Source organism: Tursiops truncatus, chromosome 11 (assembly GCF_011762595.2).
Source record: "Tursiops truncatus isolate mTurTru1 chromosome 11, mTurTru1.mat.Y, whole genome shotgun sequence".
NCBI lineage: Eukaryota > Metazoa > Chordata > Mammalia > Artiodactyla > Delphinidae > Tursiops > Tursiops truncatus.
In genome coordinates this window covers 7,313,322-7,334,517 of record NC_047044.1, presented here as the reverse complement: position 1 = coordinate 7,334,517, position 21,196 = coordinate 7,313,322, and the positions used below count along the sequence as shown (strand labels likewise).

Sequence of the window (21,196 nt, the reverse complement as noted above, 5' to 3'; positions counted from 1 at the left end):
AGAAGCTGCCCACCCTGGACCACACTCACCTCTACCTCTCTCTCCCCCTTCCAGACGGAGCCTGTGGCTGGTGAGTCCGCCGAGCAGGGCCAGGCCGGGCCCTGCCCACAAGGACGCCCAAGCCCTTCACCGGCCCCTGCGCCTGGGAGCCCACCAGGCTCTCCCACTGGCTCCACCATGACTTCGGAGCCCACGCCACCCCCGGTCGTGCCCCCGCTCCACTCCCCCAAGTCCCCTGTCTGGCCCACCTTCCCATTCCACCGGGAGGGCAGCAGGGTCTGGGAACGAGGCTGTGTCTCATCTCGGGACCTGCCCAGTCCCCTGCCCACCAAACGGACCAGGACGTATTCAGCGTGAGTACCTGCCCCTCACCCAGGCTCTGGTGGTCCTTCTCCAGGACAGGGCTCCGGTCGGGGCTGCCCAGCTCCCAGCCTCCTCCATCCCCTGTTGTCCTCATCCGAGGACAGGGGAGCTGTGTAAGGACCTTCCAGTAACTGCTAGCGTTCATTCATTCCACAAAGCTGTACTGAGCTCCCGACCAGGGGATCCAGTGATGAATAAGGCAAAGTCTCAGCCTGCAAGGTGCTTACAATCCAGAGGGAATTTGTCCACCATTCACTACACCTGGCCGGGTTGGGCATCAGGGAAGATGTCCTAGCTGGGTTTGGAAGATTTATCAGGTGAAGAAGGAAGCTGGGTGCTCCCAGTGGATGAAACAGCCTGGGCAAATGCAGAGGCATGGGGTGGACCTTTGGAGAGAGGCGGGCAGGCTGGACAGAGACCAGCCCTGGGTCTTTGGGGTGGGTCACGGGGTGGAGTCAAATTGGGGAAGGGTTTTGTGGGAGCCACAGGGACGCTGACTTGCTTTGGTCAAAGGAGGGGTTTTTGATGGCAAGCGCTGATTGTCCCATGTCCAACCCAAGACCAGGCACAGAGCAGATGCTTAATAAATGATGAATGAATGGATGAATGACAAATAAGTGAACAGGATGGATACTGCTGCTTCAGGAGATAGTGAGCTCCTCGTTCTGGGAGTTATTCAAGCCTAGGTTGTACATTCTTCACTTCGAAATCTTACAACAGGAATCCATGTAACCTCAGGAGGGGAGGGTCTTGTACAGGGAGAGGGGCACTGGCTGGGAGTCAGGAGACCCACTTGCTGTGCACCCTCGGAGAGCCAGTTTCCCTCTCTGGGCCTCAGTCTCCTTATTGTCCAATGGGATGATGAGAGGACTGAACTAATCTCTATGGGTGGTTTCTGCCCTGGGGAGGGTTCTCCACAGCGCTAGCGCTGAGGCAGGCCCTGCAGACGGGCCCCGGGAGAGCTGTGGGGGTCCAGGGAGGGGGTCCCCAGCCCACAGTTCCAATACCCCTACCCTATCTTCAGGACAGCCCGTGCCTCGGCTGGCCCCGTGTTCAAGGGTGTCTGTAAGCAGTTCTCACGCTCACAGGGCCACGGCTTCATCACCCCGGAGAACGGGTCAGAGGACATCTTCGTGCATGTGTCTGAGTGAGTCTCTCCCCCTTCCCCGTTGTTGGCCGGGCCCCTGCTGCAGTATCCTAGCAGTGCCTCCAGAATGCTCCCTAGGCCTCTCCCCTCACTGGCTGAAGTCTGTTCCTGGCACATTTCTCCTCTCATAGGGCCTCCAGGGGCATGGGTGGAGGAGGGCTGGGGCCAGATGGAGAGGGGGCACTCAGACCCCAGAAGCCCTGGGAACCACTGCCTGAGTCCTGGGATCCTGTTCCCGCATCACGGGGACGGAGAGGGCTGGGTCCTTCAGCCTGGAGGGAAGCTAGGAGGTGGGAGGTGGTCTAGGCCTGGCCCCCAGCCCTAATGCCAGGTGTGACCTGTGGAGTCACTGAGCCCTAAGCCTTGGGAACCTCCCTGAGCCCTTTTGCATCTCAGTTTGTAGCATAGCGAGGGGCTGTTTATGATTCCCATTTTACAGATTAGAGAACTGAGGCTCCGAGAAGGGGGAGCCTCAGGCTCAGGCTCCCTGGCCTAACTAGGCCCAGGGCTAGGATGCCCTTAGGCCAGACCACAGGGGGCATCCAGGGAGGGGGCCTGCTCCTGGGCTGACACCCCCTCCCCCCCACCAGCATCGAGGGGGAGTACGTGCCAGTGGAAGGCGACGAGGTGACCTACAAGATGTGCCCTATCCCGCCCAAGAACCAGAAGTTCCAAGCCGTGGAGGTGGTGCTCACCCAGCTGGCTCCACACACTCCCCACGAGACGTGGTCCGGCCAGGTCGTGGGCTCCTAGGCTGCTGGCCCCTGTGCCAGCCGCCAGGCGTGGGGGGAGCCACACAGGGTAGATGGGCAGCAGCCAGCTCCACGCCCCACGGCACTGGCTGAGCCAGTCCCCCGGGCGGCCTCAGCGTGCACGTGTGTCTGTCTGTGCTTGTGGGCGTGAGTGTGTGCCTCCACCTACCCCGTGACTGTCGTGTGAGCTGGAGCGAGGGCAAGGCCACCAGACCTGCCTTCCCTGCTTTCCACTCTCTCTCCTTCCTCCCCTCCCTGCCACACACGCACAGGACCCTCTTGCCCTCCTAACACCCATGTGCGTGTCCACTGAGCCTCTGAGGGCCTGCGTCAGGCCTGGGCTGGGAGTCGGGGCAGCAGTGGGCCCTGCCCCCCCGCCCCGTACAAGCTTGCTCCCCTTGCCTCTGCTCCAGGCCTGGCCCCGGGGGCCAGACTCTGCTTGTGCTACTCACACACAGCCCCCTCCCCCCGGGCTGGGGTCTCCCACTGTGACCTGGACCCCTCCTCTCAGAAGCCAGGCCACTGAGTGCTTTGGGGGAGCCTCCCGGCCTCTTGCCAGGGAAGAGGGTGAAACCCGGGGCAGAAAGGCCACCCCCTCGCACCCCCCATGGCCAAGGCCCAGCCTTCCCTCCTTCCTGCTCGCTCTCAGCACACTTGAGGCAGGAAAGAGGGGCCTGGGGGCAGAAGGCAGTTCTGGGGGCTCCGGTTTTGCTAGCCAGCGCCTCCTCAGCCTGGCAGTGGCTTTGGCAACCCCAAACTGAGGCTGTGTCCACTTCCCTGGGCCTTGCTGAGCCTTGCTGCCTTGACTCCACCCGGGGGAGGCAAAGGTCTGCAGAGGGGTGGGAGCACGGCTCCCCCCGCTTGGAGGCAGCCATCCCCTTTGCCCTGACTCAGAAACCCCACTGATGCTCTGCCCGTGCCCAGCCATCATGGCCGCTGAGGACCCAGCGATGGAGGAACACACATGCCCTCAGGCGAGCCAGCCACAAGGACAGCTCTCAGCCTGGGAGACCACCAGCCCTGCAGCCCCCCTTGCTGGACCCTCTTCCCAAAGCCATGGGATAGTGGCTCCCACTGGCCACCAACAGGCCAGTGGCTGAGGTGTGGCCTGTCTTGTCCATCCCTTAAGGTGTGGGGTATCCCTCTTCCTTTTGGGCCAGGATGTGTTTGCGTGCATTCACTCCTGGGCAGGGGGTTGGCCTGGCCTGGGAGGTCAGGAAGGAGGGGGTCTACCTCCATCCCCCCACCTTCCCACCACACTCCCCTCCAGAGAACACATCACCTGATGGGGGAAGAAATGGGGTTCAAGGGAGGACCTGCCAGGGAGTGATCCTTATGAAACCCAGTCTGAGTGAAACAGATGCCAAGGATGTGGGGGTCAGTGACTGTCTAGGAGGATCCCCAGCCCTGTAGGCGCCCCAAGGCCCCAGGGGAGACACCAGCTGAGGTATGTGTATCTCACCCCTGTCCCCAGCACAGAGGCTGGAAGACCAGAGCTGCTAAGATGCACTGGCCAGCCCCCTAAAACTCAGAATGGCCCAGCCTGGCCCCCACGCTGAGCTGGGGCTACTCTAGCAAGGCCTGAGGCCTTTCCCCTGAGGAACAAGGCTCCCTGGATTCCTTGGCGGAAGGTTAACTCTTGGGAACCCCCAAGACGCCCTCCCCACACACACACCAGGAGTAGGCCCCCGCTTTAGGCACCAACCAGGAAGCAGGCTGTGGTAACGTCAGCCCTGGGGCCGCCCCACAGCGTCCAGTCCGACCTCCTGAGACCCCCAGCCACCTGGACTCCCCCATCCTTCCTCACACTGGCAATAAACCCTCAACTGTGACTCAGCCTGACCCACAGCTGCCTTTCTGTCTGGGTCCCAGGGGAAGGGGCTGGGGGAGGACACCTCAAACAGCCCTTGTTTGGGGCTTCAATGGCCCACCCTCCTCGACTGCATCAGATTCCCTGTGTGACCTGGGGCAAGTCCCTGCCATCTGTGCCTGTTTTCGCATCTGCAAAGGCAGGGCTGTAACAGCGTCTGTGACTGGGGCCAAATAGCCATTCAGACTCCACACCGCGTTCCACGAAGTTTAGTATCTGTGAGATCAAGTTCTCACAAGTATGCACCTTCCCCACTGCTGTGCTCCCCATCTAGGGCAGGGAAGCAGTGCGGGCTCTATCTTGTACCGACACTCGCACACGCTTCCCGCGTAGACAGAAACCTGTTCTGTCCAGAAGTACGAGCAGCAGCTGCAGCCGGGGCCATCGGGCTGGAGGACGGGAGCCAGGCCCACCACGAGCTGACCAGCTGGGGGTGGCTGTCCACACAGACCCTGGGCCCACTTAGGCAGGTAACATGAGGCAGGTGTCCTGGGCCAGAGGAGGGGCCCTGGCGCCCCCGAACACCAGGGCCAGGGGCTCTCTTAGGGCCGGGCAGAGCTCTCTGGAAGTCCCAAGGGGCAGGTGTGGGCCCTGGTCACGCCTCGTGGGCTGTCTCTGGGAAAAAGATCTCACGGCATCGCTGCACCGTGTCCTGCGGGGACACCACACTGTGGCCAACAGTCCGGGGGTCTGTGTAGATCTCAAAGTCGTTCCCACCCTGCACACAGAGGAAGGGCAGTGAAGGCATATGTACGCATGTGGTGCCTGGAGGAGGTTCCCAGGTTTGGAGCCCAACACCCACTCTGCCATGGGATCCCCTCCCCACACCGGCTCCTACACAGCTGCCCCTCCTCCTGCTGCCTTAGAACCGCCAGGAGGCCCTGACTTGCTGTGTGACATGGGGCAAGTGTCCAGCCAGCTCTGGGCCCCAGCCTTCCAATCTGTGTGATGGGGCTGGTGAGCACTGGCTGTTCTCTGGGAGTTTCCCAGGAGGTCTGTTCTGTCACCCCATGTCCTGGCCCCGATCTGGAGGTGACTTGGGGTGGGGGGACCTGGGCTGAGCCTGAGCCACACTTACGGGGCTGGTCTCGTTCCCAAAGAAGTGGATAGTGTCGAAGCAGTCCTGGTCCAGGCTGTCCAGGCAGTAGCGCTTGTCCCAGCCCTCAGGGAAGACGTCAAAACTGATCATGCCTCCTGTGGGGGTGGGAGTGAGGGTGGCAGATGAGGCCGGCAGAGGGGCGGCTCACGGGGACCTCGGGCAAGGCCCTTCCTTCCTTCATTTATTCATTCAACAACCCTAGAGTGCCTACTGAGCACCAGGCACAGGGCATGGACAGACTCAGGATCCTCACGGGAGTTACGATCCAGGTGGGAGAAATGGGTGGTAAGTGACCAGACCACCTTTCAGATCGTGTAAGTCAATGAAGGGGGCAGGGTGCGGGGGAGGGAAGCTCCCCAGACGGTGTGATCAGGGGAGAGCTGTCCAAGAAGGTGACATTGAGCTGAGACCTGAGCCAGAGTGGCAGTTGCCAGGGAATGATACAATCCCCAAGGCAGGAAAGGGCGTGGAGTGTCCCAGTGACACAGAAAGCTGGGAAAGGGCAGCAGCACAGGCATGCGGGCCCTGGGGTGCAGGGAGGGGGCCTGGGTTTCATGAGGAGTGAGAAGGAGCCTCTGAAGGGCTCTAAGCAGGGGTATGACAGGGTCTGTTTTTCCGTAACGATCCCTCTGGCCACTGTAGGGGATGGACTGTAGCGGGAGGTGGTGGTGGGAGACGCTTTGGTTTTTGACCTGAGCAACTGGGTGGGAGGTGTGGGTTGCCTGGGTTTAGGTGGGGAAGCCTCGGGGGCTGGAGTGCCTGCCTGTTTTGGCTCAGCTTGCCCTTGCTGTGCTCGGAGGGCTGGGAGGGGTTTCTAAAGATGCTGGGGGGTGCAGCCTGGCCTTGGGAGTGAGGCCCTGGGGTGGGCTCATGTACCAGACCTTTCAGGCCCTCCAAGGGGTTGACGTACCTCGGGAGAACCTCAGTCCTTTGCCGGCAAACTCTGTTTTCAGGGCTTCCACAAACTTCTCCCGGATCTTCTCCTTCTGCGGAAGGGGAGAGAGCAGACTGAGGTTCAGAGGGCTGCTGTGGGCCAGGCCCTGGGCTGGGTACACAGTGCATGTGAGCTCACTGAGTCTTCCAGGTGGATGTCATGCCCCACCCCCCACTTTACAGATGAGGAAACTGAGGCTCAGAGGGGGCTATGCCTTGTTCAAGGTCACCCAGCCTCAGTGGCAGAGCCAGGGCCTGAATCCCAAAGGCCTGTAACTGAACTCAGCGCCAGATCCTGCCAGTGGGGTACGGGCGGGGTGTCCTGAAGGAGGCCTTGGAGCAGAGGCTCGAGGAGGAAGGCTGAAGGGATGGGACAGTCTGAGTCCCAAGTCACAGTGTCCACCTCAGGGCAGGACTCAGCCCTGTCAGCTCTGCCCAGTCCGCAGGGCTGAAGGAGAGTAAAGCATTTATATTAGATCTGCACTGGTGAAGGGTACACAGGAGATCAGAAGGTTCATCTCCCTCTCCAATATCAGGCAAAACAAGACCCAAAAGACAAGAGAAGACCCTGGGGGCTGCAGGAGGAGTCGGCGTGTCCTGTCTCATTACAGCTCATGAGATGGGAACTGTGATTATCCCCACTTTACGGATGAGAAAACAGAGGCACATAGTAGTGAAGCCACTTTTCCAGGTAACTGGGCAAGTAGGAGGTGGAACTGGGATTAGAAACTGGAGAGAAAGGGCCACCTCTCAATATGTGCGTGGGAGGAGGTTCTCGGCCAATGATCAACCTTAACCACTCTACAAGAAAAGTCTCCATGTCTGCGGGCATTGCCTACCTGAAGCCTTGGGGCACAGGGTGAGAATGGGGATGAGCTAGGACATCATTGCAAGTCCCACCCAGCCTCAGGGAAACATCAGAGGGCGGCAGGTGGAGGCCCAAGTTCAAATCTTTGGGCTGCAACTAAGCGACCTTGGGCAAGCCATTTCCTCTCTCTGAGCCTCAGTTTCCTCATTCATAACATGGGTATAATATCATCTGTTTCATTCATTCAAAAAGTATTTCTCAAGCACTTCTGTCAGGCATGTGCTGGGCCCGGTGGATCCAGCAGTGAACAGTCACAGAAACCCCAGCCCTTAAGGAGCTTACAGCTTCAGCTGGGGAGACAGACAATAACCAAGATTTAAAAATAGGTGATACAGTGGATTACAGGGTGATGGCTGTTTGGGAAGAAATAAAATAGAGGAGAAGATCAGCAGGTACAAGGGGTTGCAATGTTTCGTGTAATGCTCGGGGAAGGTGACACTGAGAAGGTGACACTTGAGCGGATGTGAAGGAGGTGAGAAGGCACAGCCCTGAAGTAGGAAACTGTCTGCTATCTCTAGAATCAGCAAGGAGGACATGGCCGGAGCAGAGAGAGCAGGGGGAGAGCAGAAGGGCAGGTCAGCGGGAAGGACAGAGATGGGCGGGCGTGAAGAGGCTTGGTGGACTGGCTCCATCCCTGAAAGGGAGCAGGTACATGGTGGGGATGATGAGCAAAATGCAAGTCAAGCTTCAGCGAGGGTAGCACATCCAAAGGCGACAGGGACCTTGGTGTGTTCCAAGAACAGAGGCACAGGGAGAAGGCTGAAGAGGGAGCCGTGAGCCAGGCAGACCCCTCGGGGCTCAGGACACCACGGGAGGCAGCTGGGACATGGTCCTGTTGGAAAGCTGACCCATGGAAGGACTGTAAGCAGGGAGTGGATGGGGGCAGAGAGATGTGCTTCAAAAGCTTCTCAATGGCACTGCTGGAGAACTGACTGGCAGGGCTTTAGGGCAGGGGGTGGAGGCACACACAGAAGCGAAAGGATCTGAGGCCAACTCTGGAGGCTGAAACCCTAGACATTACTTCTGGACTTGATGGGGGTGGGCAGGTGGAAATGATGCCCTAGGTGTTGCTCAGGTAAGTAGGTGGCTGGTGGTGCTGGTCACCAAGGGAGGGAAGCTAGCAGTACTGGAAAGACGCAGAAGTGCCTACAACCATGGCGCATGGTAGGTATCCAAAAGGGTACTGGTTGAATCAGAACACCCACCCACCCCCAATCCTTTTCAATTGTGAGAAAATAAAGGCTCAGAGAGGCTGAGTGACTGAGGTCCTATAGCCTAAGGTTGCACAGTTGGCGGCACCTTGTCCAGTTCGGAGAACTCGATTCGCTCCTCCAGGGTGCAGCTCCGGCCAATGGGCGAGATGTTCAGCATGCCGTTCCGGAACTCGATGAAGGTTCCACTGGTGGGGAGGGGGCAGGTGGGAGGGCGGAGAGCCAGAGAGAAGGAGAAGGGCCCTGAATTCAAATCCAGCCCCACCTGGACATCAGGGGGGACAAGAAGCCACCCACAGGCAAGTCAGGGCCCATCTGAGAGACCTGCCCCTTTCCTCGCTCAGGCCCAGGAGGGGCAGGACACAGGCTGGGTGGGACCTCACCGCTTCTTGGGCAGTCTGAGCAGGGCCATGTAGCGGAGGCAGAAGTTGATCAAGTCCTGCAGGAGTTCCTCCCCCAGGTGGTTCTGGATTGTCTGGGCAAGGGACACAGGGCTCTGAGTGTGGTGGGCACTGTTCCCCCCCGCCCAGGACAGAAGCCACCAAGGGAATGTTCCACTGTGGAAAGGGGTCCTAAGGCCCCAGGGAAGGGGGGCACTGACCTGCTTGGAGAGCAGTCGTCCATGCTTATACTGCACCGTCCCGTTCTCAGCAAACACATAATCAAACTTCTCAATGACTTCAGGGCCATGTAGAGGCCAGGGGGGAAAGAAAGAGTGTGAGACCGGGTACACAGAGCCAAGCAGAGAGATGAAACCCACACCCCTTGGTCTGGCGTCCAAAGCACAATTGTTCTATCCAGAAGCTGCTTTTCCAGCCTCCTCGCCTCCTGCAGCTTGGTTTTTCCCGAACAAGCACACAAGCCAGTGAGCTTCGCTCTGGGCCTTGGCTCATGCAGCTCCTTCTGCCTGGGGTGCCCTCCCCCTTCACTGCTTCTCCAAGATCCAGCTCCCTCCTCTGGAAGCCCTCCAGGACTTTCCGGCAGAGGACATCATTTCCGCTCTGTGCTCTCACAGCCCCTCTGTATGGGGACTTCCCTTTCATTTTACAACTTCCATCACTGTGCTATCAAGGCTGGCTGCAAGGGGAGTTTTCGGCTCTGACTGCCACAAGAAGTGGCTGGAGCACAGCCAGGAGGCTGCTGCAGGGTTAGGTGGGAGGTGACCACCTGGACTATGGTGGGGCGATGGAGATGGAGACACGGACACAGGGAGACATTTTGGACTTGCTGATGGAATAAACGAGGAGAAGGGGAAAAGGGAAAAGTCAAGGAAGTCTCTGGTTTGAGGAACTGGAGGCATTTGCCTCAACTAAGCTGAAACCGGGAACCCAGCTGAGAAAAGGGGCTCTGGGTCCACACAACTTCCTGGGTGACTTCAGAATCCTCCTCTGTTAAATGGGGTATTCATACCCACTCTAAAGCATGGTTGTGAGGATTAAATGAAAAGAAGTTAACACAAGGTCATTTTCAACAAATGGTAGCCATTACTGATTAGGCCCATTTTATTTATTTATTTATTTTTGGCTGCGTTGGGTCTCGCAGGCTCTAGAGCGCAGGCTCAGTAGTTGTGGCACACGGGCTTAGGTGCTCCGCAGCATGTGGGATCTTCCCAGACCAGGGCTCGAACCTGTGTCCCCTGCTTTGGCAGGCAGATTCTTAACCACTGTGCCACCAGGGAAGCCCCATAGGCCCATTTTAAAGATGAGGAAATCAAGACTCAGCAGGGAGAACTGAGAACGTAAACTATGTAAGGTCAGGATTCTGTCTGCTTTGTTCCCTGCTGTTTCTCCAAAGCCCAGCACAGTGCCGGGCACATAGTAGGTGCTCACCAAATGTTTGTTGAATCACTGAAGGAAACACCTGGCTGTTCACTCTGCTTCTTTTGCCCCACAGAAGCAGGACTGGGTCTTTGAAGGCACATTGCTCCAGGGATCTCACAAACTCCCCACTTCCTCCATCCCCACCCCAAATGTGGAACTGGCTCTAGTTGCTCCTCTTACCTTCATCCCCCTCTCCCAGCTGCTCAGCAATCTTAGAGTAGTCAGAGCCGCCCACCACACCGATCTGCACCCTTCTTCGCAGCTTCTGCAGGAAGGCAGCCACCTCAGGGTCGATTTTCTGCAGGGGGGCAGGGAAGCACAGCATTCTGTCAGCACATCTGGGATCTCCACTTAGATGTTACTCAGTGCTCAGAATCCTGGGAGCCCATGTTCCACCCAGATCTGAGGCAGGTCAAGGTTTAGAACCCACATCTCCAAATTAGATGCACCTGGGTTCAAACTCTGGCTCAAGTCCCTCAATACCAGGATGACCTGAGCAAATGGCTTTGCCTTTCTTTGCCTTAGTTGTCCCATCTATAAAATGGGAATCATAATAACAACCATGTGGAGTAGCAACCACATCACTGTTAAGGATTAAATGAGATAGTGCTTGGAAATGAATAAACAATTAACTAGTGACTAATCACTTGAAAAGATTCCCCACCAAGGAAATGTAAGCTAATGAGTTATAATCCATGTTTTCAAACATTCAGCTATTCAAAGCTGACAACATCTAGGGTGGACATAGGGGAAACAGGCACTCTCATATGTTGCTGGTGAGAGTATAAATTGGAACAGTCACTTTGGAGGTTAATTTAGCAAAACCTATTAAAACTTTAAATGCAAATACCCTGTCACACAGAACTGCCCAGGTGTATATGGATGTTCATTGGGAGGGTTTATAACAGTGAAAAACTGCAAATAAGCTAGTCAGTCGGAGCATGGCACACACCTGCTCTGAAATTCTATACTGTGGCTACACAGAATAAAGCAGGGCTGTGCTTCCAACATGAGACAGCCCCAAGACATGCTGTTAACTGTCAAAAGCAAGTTGCAGAAAGGCACACACGGTATGATGCCACTTACTAAAAACAAATCACACAAAAAACCTTAGAACTTTGGGGATGGGGCTGGGCCTGGGATCCTGACTAGTCAGAGGGGACTTTACCCTCCTCTGTTATGTTTCCATTCTTTACAAGAGAATGTCTTTGTAAATACGTGTACAATTAAAAATTAACTTTTAAAAAGTGCTAAGGACAGATCCAGGTGGGTGAACAGCATTGACACTCTGTCCTTGTTTAGGCTATTAGGTTAGGGGAGCTAAGGGTCAGAGGGAGGTGTAGGGGCTGTTCCTAGACTCTGCTATCCTCCCTCCACTGTCGTCTTCCTCCCAGCCCTGAGAACCCTGGGAGCTGCTGGAAGGCCAGGTGGCCTGACTGCTGCCTGTGCCCCCAGGGCCCTCACATAGGGGAGGGGAGGCCAAGACCTGGGTTCCTATCAGCCCCTGCCCTGCAACCTAGACCTGCTGGCTCCCTGCTCTAGGAGATCCTTCAGTAGGTCCTGGTGGACCCAGACTGGAGGGCAAGAAAGAGGCCTGCTTATCCATGCACCCAGCTGGTGAGGGTGGGTCTGGGGGTTCATCCTGAGATCCAAAGGGAGAAAAACAATGTGTGGAGCAGAGGTTGGAGCATCAACAACCCAGTGAGATGTTTTTAGAAGGAAAACTGCACTCCCACTCACCCTGTACCACAATATCCCCATGGGACCAGACTAGCCACCGCCCCCATCTCCAGGTGGAAGGAGCCCCAAAACAGCCTAAATGGTACAGAAGCCCGCCATCCTTCCCTCGGTGAGGAGGGGGATGGGGATGGAAGGGAGGGAAAGTAGGGGAGGGGTTTGAGAAACTAAACGCAGGCCCAGTCTTGCAAAGGTCAGGTGGGATGGCTCCGAGACCCCCTTGTCCCCCACCGATGGGGACCTAACGCTTGGGTGCGCTGAGCCTTGTATGGAACCCTACGTTCAGACTCCAGCTTCGCGATACCGGTGCGTCCTAGGGCTGAAATGGGGTGGGAGCCACGGCTGGGGAGGCGGGGGCGCCCCGGAGCCAGGCCTGGTAGGGTGGGGAGGAGACTAGGCCCCTGCTCGCAGCTTCCTCCCTCCAGAATCCGACCCACCCCTCTCGCTCCCGGGCAGAACGTGGGCGCGGACGCTAGCGGGCTCTGACGTGGGGAACCGGGTTCCCATCACTCCCAGCAGAAGGCCCGGGGGTGTCAGGGGTCGGGTGTTGCCGCATCCCACACACGGTCCCGGGGGGTCTGGGGTCATGCCGCTGCAGGCCACACATTCGGCCTCCGGGTGTGCGCGTGACACTCCCGACGGGAGCTTCTGAACTTCGGGGCCCTACCTGGCGAGCCGGCGTGAGGGTGCCGTCCACGTCAAACAGGCAGAGGACGCGCTCCTTCCTGCGGGCGCCCTCAGCGGTGACCGCCATGGGTGCAGCTCCCGACGCCCAGCTGAGTCGAAGGAGGCGGCGGCTTTGCGAAGAGTCTAGACGGGGCGGGGCCTGGGAGGGGCGGGGCCAGCAGGCCAGCCTGACCTCGCCAAACGAAGAAGGGGCGTGGTCAGGGCTTGATCTCGGAGGCAGGGGGTGGCACGGACGGGGCAGGGGCGGGGCCTGAGCTGACTCGGGAGGATAATTCTGAATGCACCAGAAGGAGAAGGGGCGTGGCATAGGGAGGAGCAGACCCCAGCAGGTTCCGTCGGATTGTTCCAAATTAGACGGAGGCGGGGCGTGGGCCTGGGACCGGAAGCGAGGGATAGAACCCGGAAGGGAGGGGCGGGGCCAGAATTGGCCCTTGGCTGGATGAGTCCGATTGCTGCTGACCGAGAAGTGGTTGGACTGGGGCGGGGTCTCGAGCTCGCAGTGCCTAGTCCCCGGAGGGAGGGCGGGACTCAGCGTCCACAGCTGTCTCAGCGGCCATCAATCGCTCTAGGACTCAACGCCTCCCCACTAATGCCTTTGACCTAGAAATCTTGAGCTTTAAGAAATCTCCTGATGGCCTTTTCTCAAGGCTCTGGACTTTGCCGAACGGCCTGACCCGACCCTTACTCCTCCCGCTGTCATTCTGTCCACCACATAAAGCGCAGCTAACGGTTTACTTCCTTTAAGAAACCTTCCTGGGACTTCCCTGGTGGTGCAGTGATTAAGAATACTCTTGCCAAAAAAAAAAAAAAAAAGAATCCACCTGCCAATGCAGAGGATATGGGTTAGAGCCCTAGTCCAGGAAGACCCCACAAGCCGCGGAGCAACTAAGCCGGTGCACCACAAATACTGAGCCCTTGCGCCACAACTACTGAAGCCCATGCGCCTAGAGCCCGTGCTCTGCAAGAAGAGAAGCCACCGCAATGAGAAGCCCGCGCACTGCAAGGAAGAGTAGCCCCGCTCGCCCAACTAGGGAAAGCCCGCACACAGCAAGGAAGACCCAACGCAGCCAAAATAAATAAATAAATAAATGCATAAAAAAAAGAAGCCTTCCTGGACACCTCTCTATTCACAACTATTTAACCATCACGTTGACTTTGGAGTCAGTTCTAGGTGTCTTCCCAGCTTCACCAACCATGTGACTTTGGACAAGTCACTTCACCTCTCTGAGGCTTTGTGTCCCCATCTGTAAAATGTGAAGAACACCACCTACTTTGTAGGGTTGCTTTATGCATGAAAAGAAATAATTAATATAAAAAAGCCCACATAGCAGGCCCTCTCCAAAGAAGAATTTGTATAGATGTACTTGATACTGTTACTAATTAAACAGCTATTTCATGTCAACAGCATTAAAAATGTGCAGACCCTTTGAGCCAACAATTCAACTTTTTAAAAAATTAATTAATTTGTCTGCGTTGGGTCTTCATTGCTGCGCGCAGGCTTTCTCTAGTTGTGGCAAGCAGGGGCTACTCTTCATTGCAGTGCGCAGGCTTCTCATTGTGGTGGCTTCTCGTGTTGTGGAGCATGGGCTCTAGGTGCGCGGGCTTCAGTAATTGTGGCTCACGGGCTCAGTAGTTGTGCCCCACGGGCTCTGGAACGCAGGCTCAGTAGTTGTGGTGCACGGGCTTAGTTGCTCCACGGCATGTGGGATCTTCCCGGACCAGGGCTCGAACCCGTGTCTCCTACATTGGCAGGTGGATTCTTAACCACTGCGCCACCAGGGAAGTCCTCAACTTTTAGAAAATAAGAAAAGGAAAAAAAATTGGAGATTGGTTAAATTAATTATGATCGATCCATCAGTAAGATGAATTCCTGTGAAGCCTTGAAAATCTGTGTTGTAGGAAATTTAACATGGAAAAAGCATAATCCCATTTTTCTAATGGAAAAGTAGCAGACTGTCTCTGGATGCTGGTATTATGGCAAATTTCAAAGTCCTTTCCCCCCTTGGAAGTGCATTAGCCGCAGCTTCGTCTTTTCTAAGATTCTCTATTTCTTCCTCCAGAAGCCAGAGGCAAAGGCCCACCTCCAGTCCCCCCTGTATTTGTGTGGGTTGCCCTCCAGCTTGCCAGCGTGCCTGGGTAGGCAGGCATTTTTGCTACATCCACCGTCTTTGCCCTGATGCCTGGGATCAACTCTGGCAGTTTTGGTCCTACACACACTCCACACATCTATGAGTGACGCTGATGTGCACAATACTTTTGATAGGCCTGTTTGTTTTTCTGTCTCGGTAGCTTCTGTACCCTGAGGAGATAACTGGAGGCCAAGTCAGGAGAACCACAGTGAGGTCCCTGATAACCAAAGGGACTTGCACAGGTCACCTTCCTTTGCTGGGCCTCAGTTTCTTTATCTATACAAATGGGGATGTAATCTCCACCTGTGGACAGTGACTTGCCTGCCATTCCAATAAACGAAGAGTGTTGACTGCCATTTCAGTTCTAGTAAGATCAAGCCGTCAGCCACTGCAGATGCCCCCACGCCTCACACCATGGTGGGCCCTGAGAGGAATTCAGGGATGGAGGAAAACAGGAAGCATTATGTACTTTGGAGACTGGCCCTAGATAATAAAGATGCATATGTAGGGAATGATTTCAATGAGCCCAGACTCTTTCATCTTCCCATATATAGAAAAGCACTAAAATAACTGAGATGTCTATTTTTGTGATTAGCAATAAACTTTTGATGTTTTTTTCCAGCAAACAACTCCTATATATCCTGGCACCTCCCTTACCTCTTTGGAGCAGGTCCTCAGAGCTGTCTGAGAGGCTGTCTCCCCATCTATAGGCCTCAGTAAGTTCCCCAAATAAAACATAACTCGCAGTTTTTAGGTTGTGTGTGTGTGTTTTTCTTTAGTTGACATAGTAATAACTTATATTTATTGATCCCTTACTATGTGCCAGCCCCCATACTGGACCCTTGATCACATACCTTCATTCACTCTGACAGCATCTCTAGGAGATGTTACCGTCTCCACTTGGTGCAGAAAATGGAAAGGGATGCACTGCACGGAGCACCTGAGTGAGGTACTTTCTGCAGGCACAAAATTTAAGAGGGAATCAGAAAGCTCAGTAACCAAAACAAATAGCATCTAAAAAAAAGTATTGAAGTATAGTTGATTTACAACAAATAGCATTTTAATGTAATTTTTTAAAAATCAAAATTAGATGATGAACAAAATATCAAGAAAAAATTTTAAGGACAGGATGAATAACTGTGTCCAGTTGAGGAGCCATGCTGGAGAGGCAAAAGGAAAAATCTGTCTTTCCTTCCAGGCCCTGTGACAGAGTTTGGTTCAGTCGTTAAACGACTGTTGTGCCAGACAGTGTGTTCTGGGTCCCAGGAACACCGTAGGGAACAAAACAAGAACCCTGCCCTCAAGAAGCTTTTGTTTTCTGTAGGATGCAGATAGCAAATGGAACCATCTCCATGGGAGGGAAGACTGAACTCTTTTTTCTGCACCTCCTGTTCCATCTAGATCTGGTTTCTATGACTCTGGGTGCTGGCAGGGCCCAAGACCCCTCCCAGGGTCCACCTCATCTAGAGCCTGTTGGTGGTGCTGGAACTGCCTAGATTAATCTCTGATATCTCACAGTCAATACCTGTTCCTTTGCTTAAGAATTCCTAGGGAACTGGGTAAATGCAGATACCTGGGTCCCACCCCTGGTTCTGGGATCTGGAAGCTGTAGGGTGGGGCCCACAGGGCAGGGCAGGTTTTTTCCTCCTAGGGTTCGATCCACCTTTCCAAAGATAAGCTCCCTGACAGTAGCACGCCAGTGCCTTAGATCTGTAGTGAACTAGTTTCCTTACAAGTACCTTTCACAGTCTCACCCTGGATTTTCACCATAACCCATTTCACAGACGAGGCCTCTGAAACTCAGAGGGGGATGAGTGAACTGCCCTGAGGCACAGACTCAGGAAGACCAGGTGGGGTAGCCCTTATGGCCATCAGTATGTCCCTTTAAGAGGAAGGCTCATGCCTGGCAGCTGGTGCTCAGGGAGGCCCCAGGGAGAGGGAGGGGCAGGACTGGGGAACTGGGACTGGGAGGTCTGGCCAGAAGGATGTTTCCAGAGCACCAAAGGAAGCCAGGCCTGAAAGCAGGGGGCCTGAGACCCCAGCCTGGCAGAATCCTGATCAGAAAGGAAGACTCTTGGTTCCTCTGGGCCAGACAGTGGCTGAGGTTTGGAGGTTAGTGACTTCTGTGTTTGCTTTGGGCAGTGTAGCTCTTCCCTGGCGCGTTTCACTTACTTTTGTTAAGAACCCTCTGAGGTGAGTACCCTTGCACTGTACAGTCAGTTTCCAGAGGTAGGTGCTGACACCAGAGATGTGAAGTGGTTCTCTCAGAGTCACAGCAGAGCCAGGATTCTCATTCAGTTCTGTTCCCCCAAAGCCCACACTTTTCCCTGACCCTGGCTGTTGGTAGAAGGCCAAGTGTCCACATGTTGCTGAGTGAATGAATATAGGAGGTGTTGACCCTCTTTTTCCCTACCTGGAGTGTGGCCTTCTGAGGGTAGGCAGTCCCAGCCCCAGGGGCAGCCTCCGTATAGTGGGGGTAGAGTCAGACCGACAGTTCCTAGGGCTGCCCCTCCACAGCCAGGTGACCCTGGACAGATGCCTCCCACTCTGAGCCTGTTTCACATTAATAAATGGGGCCACCACTGCCAGCCTCTCTGAGCTGTCAGGAAGATGAGGGGTGCAGGGAAGGAGAAGTGCTTAAAGAGGCTCTGCAAAGAACAGGTCAGGGCTGGTTGCTGGTTTCAATTCCATCTTGGTTCAGGGGCAGTGGGAAGTTGGAGAGACTGTGGATGTGGGCTGGTTTTTTCTCCATTTTTCAAAATGCCAGCAGTGCTTACATTGTTTTCACAATAAATAAGTCCATTGAACTTACGCTGAAGGGCGCATGCTCAAAGGTGGTGTTTGTGGAGGGGTGGAGGCTGTTGCTGGGTTGTCATAGGCCCCCTTGGGGCTCCCTTAGCCAAAGACAGTGGGGACAGGGATGGCACTGCCCCACCTGGGGCTGGGGGGCAGGGGCAGTAGCCCCCCAAAACTTGGTGTTAGTGACCTCTGCAGATCAGAACTCAGCCCCAGGACTGTGAGAACTTGGGCAAGTCACTCCTCACCTTTCAAACATCACTTGGGGGATGAGGCTGGTGGGGTGGGGTGCGGTGGCTGGGAGTCTCCCTGGAAGGGGCCTTTGAGGCTATCTGATCCAGAAACTGCCAGATGCAGAAACAGGCCCAGAGAAGGGATGGCTTTGATCAAGGTCTCTGAGGCAGAGGCTCCATCCAGGTTTGTCTGTGTCCAAGTTCAGGGTTTTTATGATCTGCCCTCCCCTGAAATGTCAGCCCTATCAGGACTGAACTGGTGGATTGATTCACTCAGAGAAGCCTGCTCTGTGCCGGGCACTCAGGTAATCAGAGCCAGGGCCTGCCCTTGGAGAGCCACAGCTGGGGAGAGTGTGCTGGGAGGCACCTACCGGCGGGGAGAGGTTGACCCTGGGTTAGGGAGAGATCAGGAAGGTTCTGAGGAAACGCTGGTGCTGCTTTAGCGCTAAGGGGTTGCTCTGAGGACAGGTGAGGTAAACCAAGGCTGGAGGTGGAAACTGCCTGCCTGCTGTGATAGGCACCCACATATGTAGCAGGGAGTGCGGGTTGGAGAGGTCTGGGGACAAGTTTGAGGAGAGCCTTGATCCATGAGTACAGGGAGCTTGGCTGTTGCCCCGTGGACTCTAGGGGGCGTCACGGAGAAGTTGAGATGTGTGGGGAGCAGGGCACGCTCACGTGACCTGGGATACCCAAGACCCGCCGAGTTTGGCAGTGGGCTGGGCCGCCTGGGTCCACAGCGCCACCTGGTGCCCATCTCCCTCACTGCAGCTTGACTTCGCTGGGCTCTCTAGCTGGGGAAAAGGTAGGAGAGATCTCTACAGGGGACTCTGGGCTCCCAGGCAAACTTGTGGACCAGGACCAGTCCCGGAACCTCTGTCCCCTTCCAAAACAGCCAGGCTTTATGGTCAAGAGCTCACATTCAGGGATGTGCCAGACCCCTACTAGATTCTTTGCCTGCCCTCTCAGGCCAGGGTCCCCATGAGAGCGTGAGGAGACATGGGTCTCATGGTCCAACCTGCCAGCCTGGGCAGGAATCCTCTTACACTATCATCCCACCCCAGAGCAGGGCCCGCCTCCAAGCACACATCTGTGATGAGCATCCTACTCCTATCTAAAGCTCCCTCAGGCTTTGGGGAACTTTGCTGGAATAACTTCTCCTTAGGACTTCCTCTGTCCATCCCGTCAGCCCCCCCACCCCCTCTTCCATGGTTCTCTTCCACCTTGCTGGGGCTGTACAGATCTCTACGTGTCAAGGGATCAAAGCCAGGTACAACAAGGCATGTCTAGCATGTGTGCCTTTGAATCCACAGATACATCTGCAAGGATGTTCACAAAATGTTAACATATCTTAGGATGATGGAATTTTAGGTGACTTTTCTCTCATCTTTGTAATTTTACTGATTCCTTACATCTTCTAAATCTATATTATCTTTATACTCACATAACCCCAAAGTTTTCATTTTGGAAAAAACAAATTAAGAAATCTAAGCACATCCCAAACGAAGCTGGAATAGTGCAGTAAAAGTGAGTGGCTGACAGTGGCTCTGCAGTCCTGTAGCTCTTGACTCTTTGCATGTTTCACAAGGGCTGTTCCATTTTTCCTGGCACTCTAAGCTCCTGGGGGCAGGGACCAAACCAATTTCCAGAGCTTCTTCACAGCTCTGGGCACAGAGCAGATGCACAATACACCTCACTTCTTGCCTGACAATTGCGCTACCCTCCTCTCTGGTTTTCTGCCACCCGCCCACCCCATTTCCCCCCACCCCCAGTCTGTTTTCAACAGTGCAAATCAATCACATCATTCTTTGACCTACAAGGCCCTGCACTGTTTGGCCCACCGGCCCCTCCAGAAACTACCTCAACACCTCCCACCAACCCCTCTGCTCACGCACCAACTGCTCTGGCCCCCGTTCAGTCCCTCCAACGTTCTTTCACTTGCTGCTCCCTCTGCCTGGAATGCTCTTCCCTCAGATCTGTGCTTTGTCATTTAGGTCTCAGATCAAACATCACCTCGTCACACAAGGCTTCCCCAGCCTCCTAAAACATCCCCCTGTCCCCCCCGACTCCCACCACACACTATGCTGCCACCTGGTTTTATTTCTTCCCTAGCGCAATTGCCACCTGAGATTGCTGAACTTGTCTACCCTGTCTCCCCAAGTCTCCCTCAGCTTCCCCAGAATTTAACCCCTGCCCGGGCAGAGGCCTTATCAGTCCTGCTCACCACTGTACCCCAGCAAAGAGCCCAGTGCCGCTTGACACACGGTAGGCTCCCAGGGAAGTTTGTGGGGTTGAATGAACGAACCCCACAGTGACTTGTCATGAGTCACAAAGTCTAAGGGTAAAGTATCTGTTTTCTGCCATTCCCCCCACCCGATGCAAACAGTGCAAGTCTGCAGTACCTTATCTTGTAAACCGTCCTCAGCACAGAGAATTGGTCAGGGCCTCGGCACAGAGCTGGCTGGCAGGAGTCCTCAGTCAGTGGCTGTTGAATGGATTCCATCCTCGGCCTGACATTCATCGATCATTTAATCTGTGCCAGGCACTGGGCAAAATGCATTCCATTTACTCTCTTCAAAACCACCCTGTGAAGTAGGTACCAGTTCCCCCATTTTACAGATAAGGAGATAAACAGACTGGCCCATATGTGGCAAAGTTAGGACTTCAGCCCAGGCTGTGTGATCTCAGACCAGGTGCACATTTTTTTTTGTCTGTGCCACGTAGCTTGCAGGATCTCAGTTCCCCAACCAGGGATTGAACCCGGACCACGGCAGTGAAAACACCACATCCTAACCACTAGACAAACCACGGAACTCCCCCAGACCAGGTGTTCTTAAAGGACTCCTGCTTCTGAAAATGTCAGCTCTTGGGAAGCAAATATGTCAGTCAAAGCCACCCGCCCTCTGTGTCCTCTGGAAAGACAGAATCTCTTGTTTAATTTTTAAGCTAGCATGTTGGAAAGATACAGTGCTTCAATGATGAGGTCTCAGCTGGGTGGTGGTGAGAACACAGCCTGGATACAAGAGCTCAGCCACTCGCCACATGGATAACTTAGTTTCTCTGCACCTGTTTCCCCATCTGTAAAACGGGACCACTGCTCACATCTCACGTCCATTGTGAGTGGAAGGTGCTCACTCAAAGTGGCCTGACTGAACCTGCAGACACCAGCAGCCAAGCTGATGAGCCTGGTCCTATCAGGGGACATTCAGAGAGCTGTCCACCCACCCCAACACTTGTTCAGTGAGGTGACAGTAACAAGGTGGGGAGAGATCCCTGGGGCCACAGTCCCAGCCTACAGCCAAACTGAAGCCAGAAGTGAACACTTCTTGGTGAGGTCAGAGGTCCTCTGAGATCTCAGAGGTTGGGGCCAGCAGGTCAGGCTTTTGAGTCTTACTCCACCCCCAGTCACGAGGTGACCTTGGGCAAGTCGAGTTCTCTCTGGGCCCTTTCCCCATCTTTATAATCCAATGGTGAAAGTCATACATTCTTCTCTGCTCTTGACACTTATTATCCACAAGGTGTACAACCAAGCAAAGGCGGCATAGCCAGACTCA

General features: G+C 55.1%; 2 protein-coding genes across 4 annotated transcripts in view; one reads left to right on the top strand and one right to left on the bottom strand.

Moving 5' to 3' along the window:
* Positions 1–4,045, top strand: part of CSDC2 (cold shock domain containing C2) — a 13,180-nt gene extending 9,135 nt beyond the window's left edge. Inside the window, exons 2-4 of the mRNA XM_033865958.2 lie at positions 55–353; positions 1,388–1,510; positions 2,101–4,045. Coding sequence (XP_033721849.1) covers positions 178–353; positions 1,388–1,510; positions 2,101–2,263 — 462 coding nt within the window. The 5' untranslated portion in view covers positions 55–177 and the 3' untranslated portion in view covers positions 2,264–4,045. The remainder of the gene's footprint in view (positions 1–54; positions 354–1,387; positions 1,511–2,100) is intronic.
* PMM1 (phosphomannomutase 1) overlaps positions 1–21,163 on the bottom strand; it is a 25,668-nt gene extending 4,505 nt beyond the window's left edge. The window contains exons 1-10 of one of the 3 annotated variants that reach the window (XM_073788122.1): positions 20,045–21,163; positions 15,471–15,572; positions 12,468–15,040; positions 10,244–10,361; positions 8,845–8,921; positions 8,627–8,718; positions 8,332–8,431; positions 6,142–6,217; positions 5,211–5,326; positions 4,327–4,850 (exon numbers count right to left, since the gene is read on the bottom strand). In XM_073788122.1, coding sequence (XP_073644223.1) covers positions 4,728–4,850; positions 5,211–5,326; positions 6,142–6,217; positions 8,332–8,431; positions 8,627–8,718; positions 8,845–8,921; positions 10,244–10,361; positions 12,468–12,794 — 1,029 coding nt within the window. In that variant the 5' untranslated portion in view covers positions 12,795–15,040; positions 15,471–15,572; positions 20,045–21,163 and the 3' untranslated portion in view covers positions 4,327–4,727. Of the gene's footprint in view, positions 1–4,326; positions 4,851–5,210; positions 5,327–6,141; positions 6,218–8,331; positions 8,432–8,626; positions 8,719–8,844; positions 8,922–10,243; positions 10,362–12,467; positions 15,388–15,470; positions 15,573–20,044 lie in introns of those variants that run through there. The other 2 variants (XM_073788123.1, XM_033865955.2) reach the window with 2 other exon arrangements.
* Between the last annotated feature and the right edge of the window lie 33 nt (positions 21,164–21,196).